General features: G+C 37.0%; 1 protein-coding gene across 6 annotated transcripts in view; it reads right to left on the reverse strand.

Annotated features, from left to right (window-relative positions):
• Positions 1-12123, reverse strand: part of pcdh15a (protocadherin-related 15a) — a 175008-nt gene that overhangs the window by 46884 nt on the left and 116001 nt on the right. For all 6 annotated transcript variants that reach the window (XM_044137334.1, XM_044137336.1, XM_044137338.1 and 3 more), the window contains 4 exons: positions 11010-11138; positions 5408-5713; positions 3416-3646; positions 302-418 (listed from right to left, as the gene is read on the reverse strand). In XM_044137334.1, the coding sequence (XP_043993269.1) occupies positions 302-418; positions 3416-3646; positions 5408-5713; positions 11010-11138 (783 nt within the window). The remainder of the gene's footprint in view (positions 1-301; positions 419-3415; positions 3647-5407; positions 5714-11009; positions 11139-12123) is intronic.

Below are 12123 nucleotides of genomic sequence, written 5' to 3' on the forward strand. Positions count from 1 at the left end.
GAAAATGCTTTGAGTAATATACTGCAGCTGAAAATGATTCATTTTCTGACAGCAGTATGCAGTCACTAGGAAATATTTTGCTTCTTATTAATTTCACCTAAACTGTATACAGAGACTGCAATGGACTGGCGACCTGTCCAGGGTGTACTCTGTCTTTCGCCTATTGACAGCTGCAGCCAGGCACCAGCACCCCTCCAGACCAAAATGGGAAAATGGTGTAAGAAAATGGATGGATGGATGTCTAGGGAGGATGTGTAAAATGTGAGTTTGTCATGTGGCTCATTTTTTAATCTGCACTCACTGGTGGATCTTGGTCCTCAGCAAAAACGGTGGTGATGACTGTTCCCTTCTCTGCATTGGGGGCCACCAAGCCCTTGTACAGATCTTGACTGAAGACAGGTGAGAAGTCATTCATGTCCTGGAATAGCAAGATTTCTTTTTTCAGCACAAAACTCTGAATTAGTCTCTCGTACAAACATCAATAAATTGCTTGTAAGCAGTGCAACTAGGAAAGAGCGGGTTGGAGAATCTGAATGTGTGGAAAAAAAGTTAACACCACAGTTAGATATTATCAACACAAAGCTTTAAATAAACGTGTAAAATAATTCTGATGCTGAAAAACTTGAGCTAAATATAGCACAACCACATAATAAATGTAGAAATAGGTTTTGATTCAATGTGCTTGTCTAGCAGAATATTATTCCTACTGCTGCTTTTTACGTTATATAAATGGAATTAGAACAGGCTGATATTAGCTGGCTAAAAAAAAAACAAACAAACATTGGTTCACTTAGTTAGTCTACAGTCTGCAGACATGATACTTTATCAAGTCAGATGTATTTTCAGAAACAGCGCTACCTTAAAAACAGTAATGGGAGACACGCTTTCAGATTTCATGGCATGACATGTTTTTGTGAACATAGATGAGTGACCAGTAGTGTGCTGAAACAGTGACGTGAGGGGCAAGCTTGTTGAAAATTACAGACACACAAAACCTTTGAGCCAAACTGTATACAGCTTATAAGCTTGTGTTAACTAACCCTAACACAAGCTTATAAGAAAAGGATTTTTTTTTCCCAAAAAATTAATATTTCACAATTTAAATTAAACCAAAATTAGTTCTTTTCTTCCCTAATACTTGATACAAATTTTAAAACTTTTAAATCTAAAATTAATGCAAATTTTCATAAACAATTATGTTTAATGGCAGGTGGGTATATGAGCATATTGTGACATAAAAATTTGATAGTTATCCACTGGATTCCTTTCGAAGAATATACACAATGTGTTCTCAGTTTATAGTGTTTAAATATTATGGAAAGAAGATCAAGTTTTTATTCTTTCCAACCTATGGTCAAATGACTCAATGTTTAAGAGAGTCAAAATCTCACGGCTTTGTTTTATGAAAAAACCCTAAGGAGCCATTCTTGCTATTAAAATGGCAGATTGGAGATTTTCAAGTGAGAAAATATAGTTTCAAATATCAACAAGAAGACAGTAGTTTTCTCAAAGTCAAGCCATAAATTAAGACAATTTAAACAATATCAAGGGTTAAAATGAGATGGGAGAATTTTGCAGATCTGGTTTATACTGTTCCACAAATTGCATCAAAGCATGCAGTCCAGAAAAAAATTAACAGCTGTCCAATTAGATTAGGAAGCCTGCTTAAATATTAATTTTACTTTTTATTTTCTACCCAAAATAGTGAAGTTTCAGACCTGTGTGCAATGCATCCACTCAAACCCCTCGCTCTTTGAAAAGATAGTTATAATGAGAAAGGTACATTTATGAGCCAATTATGACTTTTATATCAATTTATTTATTGTTGAGAGAGATATTTACGGGACCCAGATGATTTCACATTTGTAAATGGAAAACTTCCTTGAAATAAAATGTTCTTTTCTTCTCACTTTTTATAGGAAAAGCTATGAATTTCAGTTGAAAGCAACTAAATGTAAAGGTCAAGGGAGTTTAGGTGGTATCCAGGTCTTGTTAAATTGTAATAACACATGCAACACTTTTAATCATCTTTCTTAGGCTAAATAAAACAAAACAGTGCAAAACACGGCATAAAAAGTTAGAAAATAAACATCTTGCTAGATGATTTGCCATGTGAAAATAGGAAAAACAACAGGAGCTAAATGAAATATTTGTTAGTATTTAAACCTATACAATAAATAAACTCTTCCTTGTCTTGATTTTCCCTCTTCTGAAAAGTTGAGCCATGAGCAGTAGTCTCTCGTTTTTATCTTTTTTTGCAGGTTTTGTTTGTTTTTGGGATTTTACTTTTTGTTTGCAGGATCAAATATATGCTTTGAACAAAAAAATATATATATATTTTTTTTAGCAACAAATGTTACAGTGGAACATTGAGTTTGTACTGCACTGAAAATCCTTTAATGTAATAAACATGTGCAAATGTATAATCTCAAACATTTGAGATGCACAGAACAGTAAAAGGAACATTGAGAGCTGCAAGACAGGTGCAACAGAAAATCCATCACAGCTAGTAATACAATGTAAACAGATAGCATCAACAGCATAAAAGGAGAGATATGGAAATTACTTCAAATAACTCTCTTGAGGTGTTACATAAAACAGAGAGTGAAATCAGTGGAATCAACTCAATCGTTAGTCCCCTTGAGGCTAGACAGAATTCATTAGACTCATTCGTAGTCATTTCAAATGGCAGAGACTGGTTTGGTGTCAATGCCTGTGCCATTCCTTTACCCTTGGTGACGGCGCACATAATGCGACAAAGCGTGTTTTTATCAGGACGTGTTAAAAAAAACCTTCTCATAGCTTAATTCTGCAAACCTTAAGTAGATAGGCCAGATCCATGAGCAGAGAAACAGCGAATGTGCACAAATTTTGAAGAACTAATCAGAGCAAAAAACCACACATTGTTAAATAGAGATGCACGGTCTCACAACACAATCCTTTTGTTCGCTCAGCTTATAAAAGGCTGCAAAGAAAAGACAAGCTTCTGCAAAGCCTGCCATAATTGCTGTCACAAAGCTAATGAGTCATTCAGATCGTGAATAGCAGTGCATGCGAGGCAGAAACACCAATCCATCAAAGCTCTTTTTTGTGGCGTTGCAGTGTGGGTGAGTAGGTCAGCAGGCTAAAATGTGTTTTACAAAGGTAATTCAATCACCCACTGCAGTGAGAAACATAACGCAATGACAGCACAGCTGCAATACTTTAATGTTTTCAATTCACTTTGGCATTATGGTCTCCGTGTTGTGCCCTTTGAAAGATATTATGACTGTGAAACCTTGCTAATGACTCGCTGCATAGGTGCTTATCAAGGCCACATCTCCAGAGCAACAATGAAGGTAGAGAGAGAGAGTAGTGGGTGCAGAGAAAAGAGAACCAAGAGGAGGCGCTGCACAGGCAGTCTTTGGGCTCTTACTGTGATGCGAACTGTGACGGTAGCCTGTCCTGGCGGCATTCGGGCTCCTTGGTCGACAGCTTCTACCTGGAAAGTGTAAGAAGCCCCCATGCCCATAGCTGCCAGATTCTCGAAGTCCAGGGTCTGCAGCACAGCTAGTTCCCCAGTGATAGGGTTAAGAGAGAACAGCTGCCTGGCTGACTCAGTCTTGATGCGGTATGTGATGTTGGAGAAGAGGTCTGCGTCCACAGCCTGCAAGAAGAAAGAAGAAAAGCAGAGATATAAGGATTCTAGAAGATGAGAAATGCATGTTGAAAAAAAAAAAAAAAAATCAGCAGGATGTTCAAAAAAGCTATGGTTGTGTTTTAATTTAAAAATTTGCAGCTCCAGGGATTACCCCAATCATTCATTAATCAGGTTCTCATTAAATTAAGCCGCTGAGGAAAGCTAAAGTTCATAAGAGTGAAGTCCCAACTCACAAAGCAGATATAATTTCCAAAGGCTAATGCAATATATTATAAGATTAAGCCTGCAGGTATTGAAATTATTCAAACCCAGGCCAATTTAATTTCCAATTTATTGGAAATGTTTACTCAGAAAAAGTTTATTCAGGCAGGAAAACAATAAGTTTAAAATAGTATAGTGTCAAACTTCTTAAATTACAGCTTTTATAAAGATCTGTGTAAATTCCCAAGGGTTCAAGAACAATAAATAAATAAATAAATAAATAAATAATCTGCAAGCAGATTACACTGCCACCATAAAAAAACAAAAATGCAGTCAGTAGAAATCAGAAATGGATGACAGACATTTTAAAGAAAATAAACCTTGAATTTAGATTTGATGTAACTGATTCAATAATATGTACAACTTACATTGTATATGAATAGAAATCTGTAAAAATGTAAGACTCTGCCTTTTCTGTCATAAATCTAACATCCCTTAAGGTGAGAAGCTTGGTCATCTAGAAAGTGTAAAGTCGCTGCTTCTCCACATTGAGAAGAGGGCATTTAAGTGACTCAGACTTTTGGTTAGGATGCCTCCTGGATTCCTTCCTGATGAGGTGTTCCAGGCACATCCCACTGGGGGGAGACCCTGAGGAAACCCCAGAACCCACAGGAGGGATTATGTTTTTTGGCTGACCTGGGAACACCTTGGGAATCCCCTGGAGGTGCTGGCCCAAGCGGCTGGGGAAAAGGAAGTCAGGGTTTCTCTGCTTAGGATGCTGCCTCTGAGACCCGATCGCAGTTAAGCAGAAAATAATGGATGGACGAATAAAGTTCTGTGCGTTTTCGAAAGTTTGTATTTGTATATGCCTGAAGGCATCTTTATATTGATAAATATAACACAATGCTGCCAATGCTAATGTAAATCTGGTACATATTTGACTCTGGTTGTGTTTTCCCTTTGCCCAGTGGGTATCTAACCTGCCACCGCAGTAAGTTCAGGGGTGAGGTGTTGTTGTATAGTTTATGAAGGTGTCACACTGCCACTGTCACTCAAGTACCTTGCCTTCTTTACCTCCCTCTTCTTCTCACTCTCCCCACCTCCTGCTATATCCCTGTCTGGGAGATGTCATTCACGATATGCCAGCAATTATCCGACCCCCTGCTAGTGTTTGCTCTACGTGCGAAATGTTTCGCTATGCCTCACCTCACTGCACATATTTATGTTGATATTCGACAGTATTAGGGACAGATGCAAACACTTTCAGTTTTTTTTTTTTTTTATTATTTATTTTATCTTGTGGAGTGTGTTGATGTTTGCCAGTTAGGATGGATCTACCTAAGTTTGGATATGACTCAAAAAAAAAAACCCCCAAAAAAACCGCTTCAGGTCTTGTCCTGTCAAAAAGTGCCTGTGGTAAGAGAGAAAGTGTGTCTCTCCAAGAAAACTGTATTTTGGTTGCCACAGACTTTACCATTTTGACAATTTTCTCACTGAATAACCAGCCTAAATGCTACTTCTGGATACAGGAAGGGAAAAAATGTGACTTTGATGGTAGAAACTTACACTTAGATTCAGAACCACAGTCCCCACTGGGCTGTTCTCAGGTACATTCACCACATAGTTTCGCTGTGAGAAGACAGGGCTGTTGTCATCTACATCCAGAATCTGGACTAAGACCGTCACGGTGGTTCTTCTAGGGTCTACTGCCCCATCTGAGGCCTCAACTATGAGGCTATACTGATCTCTTAACTCTCTGTCTAGAGGTCGTTTTGTGTAGATGCTTCCGTTGGCACTGATTGAAAACAAGTCAGGATGATTGACAATCCGGTAGTAAACCTGACCATTGGCTCCTGCATCAGGGTCAGTGGCCTAAGGAGAAAGAAAACCAAACAGTGTGTTTAAATGAGCAGACTTCTACAGGAAAAACTAAAATGAGTCAGTGACTTTAGTTTGTTTTGCCTCATGCCAACCAGTTGCAACTGCTGTTTTTTTTTTTTAAACGGACACACCTCAGTGCTGACAGTAGTCAGGTGCTCTTGAAGTAAGGTGACCATAATTAGCTCTGTTTACTGTACTAGAAACTCAGCAATAAAATAAAAGGAAATGGTGGAAAACAGATTTGAAATAATCAGAGGAAAGCTAAATAACAGAAAAGTAATGTTCTCTAAATTTGAACATAACGAAAATAAATATTTCTGATAAACAGTGGAAAACACTGAATCTTTTTAAATTCACTAGTAACAATAAAAAGATAAATATCCACAAAGAATTAGCAGATGATTAACAGGTTTTAAAACAGAACTGAACACATATTTCACCTCATGCAAACAGCAACTAGGTTGGAGTTGGATCCATTACATGATTTGTTAGAGCTTGGCTTTGTCTCGATGCCTTGCATATTTACAAAGCTTTCAACAACAAAGCCCCTTAAGCTTCAGTGATGCAGCCGAGCCAAAACAACAACCTTTAAGTCTCATTTCTCCTCTTGATATGGAAACTCAAGCAAATGTGTGATTTGTAAACCTTGCAATAAAAGAATAAATCTTTAATAATCTATTTCTGAATAAAACATTCGATAAAGAAATAGAGTCAAACATGACCACAGAAAACAATTGAGATTTGTGGCTGAATACAAAAGAAACTCAGTGGTAATGCAGACATGCCGAGGAACTTGCATAGTTTCCCATTCTACTCTACATTTTCCTGTAACAGAATGTTAGGGGCATCATAGATCAAATAAAAAAAAGAATTGGAGCCACAAAAGGAGTAGATGTGTGAAATAATGTGCCATAAGTCCTTTAAGCTTTAAGTGACACATTTAGGAGTTGTTAATGTGGATAAATGGAAGCAGTTCAGCCCAAGTGCGGACTTGATTTAACCATGTAGCAGCTTCTTATTTACTGTCTGAGGCCAACACAACATTTCCCGTTCAAAGTGCTCATGGTGAGTCTACTACACCTGGGAGCTATTGTTCCGATGTAGAAAAGGAGCCACTTGTTTCTCAGCTTTACAAAGATTTCTTGTTTTTAAGTGTTTTTGGGGAACTTAGTCGAGTTCACCCCATGTGCACAAACATCTGGTGGTCGTTAGACACGGTTTCAATCATCAAACAGAGTTTATCCAGAACACAACAAAACATAAGTCAAACTGCTACGGAATTTTACACGATGCCTTTATGATGATCCTGACACAAGCTCTTATGAATTTGTCCACCAGTTGTCAGCACTGATGAGTCTATGGCTCCCCTGCTGAGAGCAGGGAGAATGGGCTTAAATGTTGCATGAGTTATCGGTTTCAGAACGACGACTGTCAGCGGCGGTAGCCAAATTTTTGCTAATCTATTCAAGAGTGTGTAAAAAAAGAACAGGTGGGAACTGGTTCCAATTACTGTCACGATAATCCAAAGCACTTTAAGGCTAGCATTAAGCCACTTAATAGCATTATGTATTTAGACTCCAGTCATCCAAACCCATGGCAGCTGCCTGGAGCCTCATGGCTGCCTCCAGTGTGTCTCCAACCCTGCAGGTGAATTCCAGGCAGATGATTTTACCATAACATCATGTTTTAAAAGAAAATGCTTAAATGGACACAAATAGTAGCTTATTTACAACACTCTTGCTGCTCATCCATTTGCTCTTCTGTCACTCGGACGGTTACTTAACATGTCATGCAATAGGGAGCTGGAGGCTCCTGTTTTGAAAGGAGTAAAATGTGTTCAGCCAGGCACACGATCTTCATCTCAAGAAGTTACTCAGGCTTGGGAAAAGGCACTTAGTAATTGCTGATCATTTCTCAGCTTATCAGAAAAAAGTGATGAAACTGAGAGAAATGCTTGGTATTCATATAACACTGTCAGTTAACAAAAAAATCTATTAGGCTTCACAGCTTTTAGCAAATGTTGGCCAGTTCAGGTGTGTCCAACACTATGTCATGAATGGTTTGTCCTGGGATCTGGGCAGACCGTCTTTAGGCTCTATATGTTATCTCAGGGCAAAATGCGATCACTTAGCAACATAATGACACACTTCACAAATTAACTCTAAAAGTCAAGATTATTTAGAAGCTGCCTCCCGAGGGGAACGGTCTCTTCAAATGCTGTGCAATGAGCATGATGTCTTAAAATGCAAATCTGTGCTCCCTGCATGAAAAATAGCATCTCTCCCTCTCTGAAGACATATGTCTCTCCACCATGAAAGGATTACCTCAAGATAGATAAACCAGAAGGAAACCAAAATATACTCAAGGCAGACACAGAAATAATAGTTAACGCAAATTTAAAGGCAGGTTTATGTTGTCCTGCAAAAGTGCTCAATTTCCAACATGTAAAGTTATTTTGAGTCCTTCTTATTTATATGAACACATTTATATTGGACTTTAAAGAAAGCCAATTTAACTTTATTTACAAAATGAAAGGGTTCATGCTGCTGTAGATGGGTTGAGGTGAGGCAATGAACCCGCCATGAGGTTCAAAGAAGTTCAAGGAAGGCTCTGTAGAATTACAAAATGCATTCTTATCTGTCTGAAGCACAGATTTGCATGAAAATAAGATTTTCAGTACTTAAGTATGAGCCAGCTCTACTTTTAGTTATTACAGTTCAGCAGAGGGAAAACATGCACAGGGTATGTACCATGCCTTCCATGATCACAGTTAAGTTGGATTAGTGAAGCAAGTTGGACCTTGTACCAGAAATACCTTTTTTTCTTTTCTTTCCTGTCTTCAAACACTGACGCAGAGAATGTTCCTATTTGTGCACTATAACTCAGTGACTGGATGTTTGTTACTGTAGTATAAATTATTTAAAATGAAAAGAACAACATTTAACATTTAATTTAGATCTTTCATTTCCAGGAGGACTTTCGACTTTCCCACTTCAGCGAGCTTTTCTGGATTATATAATTTTTCCAAAATCAACCTAGAGGTCAGCAGTTAAAGCAGTTTTCTTTAAGCTGGTCTCTCAAAACAAATCTATATTTTTTGCTTACATCAAAACTACCATTACTGTGGCGCTACTTTTAATAATCTCCATCAATCAGATGCAGTAAAAGACATCTGTATTTGATAATATAAGTCTTCTTCCATCAACCTGTTCCTGCAGCTATGCCATAATCCATGTTTATTGGTTATTGAGTCTCTCGTGACAACTTCTCTCCACAAAGCCTCTGGTTGCCAAGAAACTACTGATTTTAAAGAGACTCAGCAAGAAACTTTGTCCAATAAAATCAAAACCAAGACTGATCACCACATTATGTGCATTATACAATATGGTAAATTGTTCATTTTTGAGGAAAGCTCTTTTTATTTAATATATCTCTGAAACTTCAGGAATTTCTTTTTTTCAAACACTTTCATTTTCTAGTTAATCTGATTCTGACATGACCCAAGGTGCGAAACCTTCAGGACATCCATCATAAGGTACCGAAAATAAACAAGCGCCGCTTAAGCAGGTTGGCGACCCCCTGGCTTGCCAACCTGCTTAAGAAGAATAAAATAGTTAAGTGGGTGTAAAATGGTACTGAAGAGATCAACACAGCTCAGAAAAGAAAAGTGAATATTAGTATCCTGAGTCATCGTAAACACTCTTATTGGATCTCTATCCTGTGGCTCTCAAACTTTTGGTTTTACCTGTTTTTTCGGGGGGTTTTCTCGAACACATTGCCATTTTCCCTTTCAGGTTACATGAAAAAAAGTTCTTCCATATAATAATTTTCATTAGGCTTATGAGAGACTAATAGATACGTCTGATAGAAAAGAGTAGAAAGTAAAGAGACTATGACTCTGATAACATTTGGATTCTTTAGCAGTTTTAGCCATTACAGTTGAAGCCTCCAGTTTCTTTCTCAATAAGCAGTTTTACAATATTGTATTTTTTTCTCTTTAATAATTAGTCATTCTTGAGACAATCTAAAAATCCCTTCATCCTTTAGGTGCAAATCGAAGACAAAATTAAGAGACAAATGAATCTGTTTCAATACATGAGACTAAGCTATTTAAATTGCTTAATTGAGTTTATTATAGTTCATCAACAGTACATCTATTGATGAACTAACTATGAGAAGAGATAATTGTCCACCAGAAAATAAACATGTCAATCTGGCCTTATAAATGTGCCAGAATTTAATATTTCCAAAGAATTGTACATTTGTTTACATGTTCACCAAATCCATGCTGTTTACACTGATTGTTCTTTAATTTGGCTGTGATTTTGTGAATAAAAACATACTGTATGAAAAGTAAAATCAAACCTTTCAAGTATGACAATCAGCTTCAGGAAGGTAAAAGCTAGCCTCCCAATGCAACACAGAGAGTAGGTTAGCGCTGAGTAAAGCACTTTAATGTACTTTTCTAGTTGGTGACAATCTCAGCTCAACATGGTGAGTTGCCAGCTCAGAAAAGCTTTCAAACCAGGGCAAAACGTAGGGAGTTTGTGTACTGGACTAAGCCCCTTTCTAGCTGCTCACTGTATTTGTGAGGAAACACTTGGAACGGAGACTAAAGAAAGCTTTACTGCTTGCAAACACCAAGTTTCTTTCATGTGTCCTTTTGTTCTCTTTCACACTTCATAAACTCATAATGCTTACTCATATAACAGTGTGTACAGCTAAACTGAAGACACTAAAAACTTACAGACATGAACATCTGTTTACACTTGTATGTAATAGAACGCAATAAAAGAGAAACCAGTTAACAAATAGCCAATGCCAAAAGATATAGTAACCTAAATATCTTTGACAACTTGTTCTGGACTTTAACAAGTACAGGAATGTTTGTGTAATCGGTAGAGTACACATTTTTATAATAATGGTTACAAAAACAAGAATAACAGGCTGGTTTATATTCTTCTTCTGGATTGTACTGGCAGACAATGTCAACTATCTCAATGCTGTGATTAATCCACTGACAGAATTCAAGCCCTTTATTCTACATGAATGATAACAAAATCTGACTACACATGGCAGCTCAGCCAAGGCAGCCACCAGGGAGGCAACTGTGAGTAAACTGTGTTGAATAAAATCAGGTAATTTTCAATGGACAGCAACAACAATAACCAAGTCATAGCTTACTTTGCAATTTGTACCAGAAATGTAGCTGTGTAGTGGTTAAGATGAAAACTGTATTACTACTTTAAAATACACAATTATCATAGTTAGGTAACAATTAACTTACCGTGACTTGTCCGACAAATAGATCGCCTTGTTCTTCTTTAACAGTAAAACTGGTGCCGAGGGTGATGTTAAATCTTGGGTCGTTGTCATTGACATCAGTCACCACTATGCTCACGGTAGCAGTGGACGTCTAAAACGGAAAGGATTAAAAAGTGAGTTAAAAGTGAGAAATCAATATGTGACTTTCTCACGTGTTGATTTAAAAGAAAAATAAGTGTAAACACAATGAAAGAAACTAATAACCCTATCACACTTCTGAGTACCTGCTTTCCATTCTAGTCGTGTAACATTTTCCAGCAACACCTTGTGCATTTGGCATAAGGTGAAGCAACAATGAAATCAAGCAGTCACAAATATCAAGGGCATTTTTTTTGTTGTTTTGTTATGGACATGTTAAACAATTTGGTTTCAAGATAGTTGCAATGAGCCCATGTTCACCACTGCTATTGTTTAGCTCTCATCACCCCTAAAGGTTGTTTAAAGCATCACTGTAAGGGTTTAAAACACTTTGCTTATTTACTGATTTAGAATTACTCCAGGCAGTACAAATAATTTGGATAGTTCAAATGACCTAAAAATCTAAATATTTAGTATAATATTAGTCAGAGAAAAAGATGTATGCTTTTATACAGTCCATGTAAATATATGGTTTGAACTTTAATGTTAAAAACAACACTATTTGCAAAAAGACATCCAAAATACTACTGTTTGTTGATTTAAAAAAAATGACTGCACATTCTTAACATTGAAATTATTGATGTATTTTAGCTTGTGTCAAAGAAAAAATTTAATTACTTTTGGGTTTTGATTAAAAGAGGAACGTGCTTTTATATTTATTCTCAGACTGACTGCAGTCTGAGAATAAAGCAACATTTTAAAAATATTGATTAAATTATTAACTGTGCTTTTAGTACATTATATCATCGCATAACAACAATCTGTGTTTTTCTCACCACATTAATTACAGTGAATCAAGTTGCATTTCTTTCTTGCCATCTGTTATTAATTAGTATTTCTGTGGGTTTTTTGATCCCATAGCTCACTTGGCTAAACCAATTCCCCACTGCACCACTCATTAGCAGAGCCTCTGAGGACAAGTGTATAGCTTATGACCT

The sequence above is a fragment of the Gambusia affinis genome, linkage group LG13, assembly GCF_019740435.1.
Source record: "Gambusia affinis linkage group LG13, SWU_Gaff_1.0, whole genome shotgun sequence".
NCBI lineage: Eukaryota > Metazoa > Chordata > Actinopteri > Cyprinodontiformes > Poeciliidae > Gambusia > Gambusia affinis.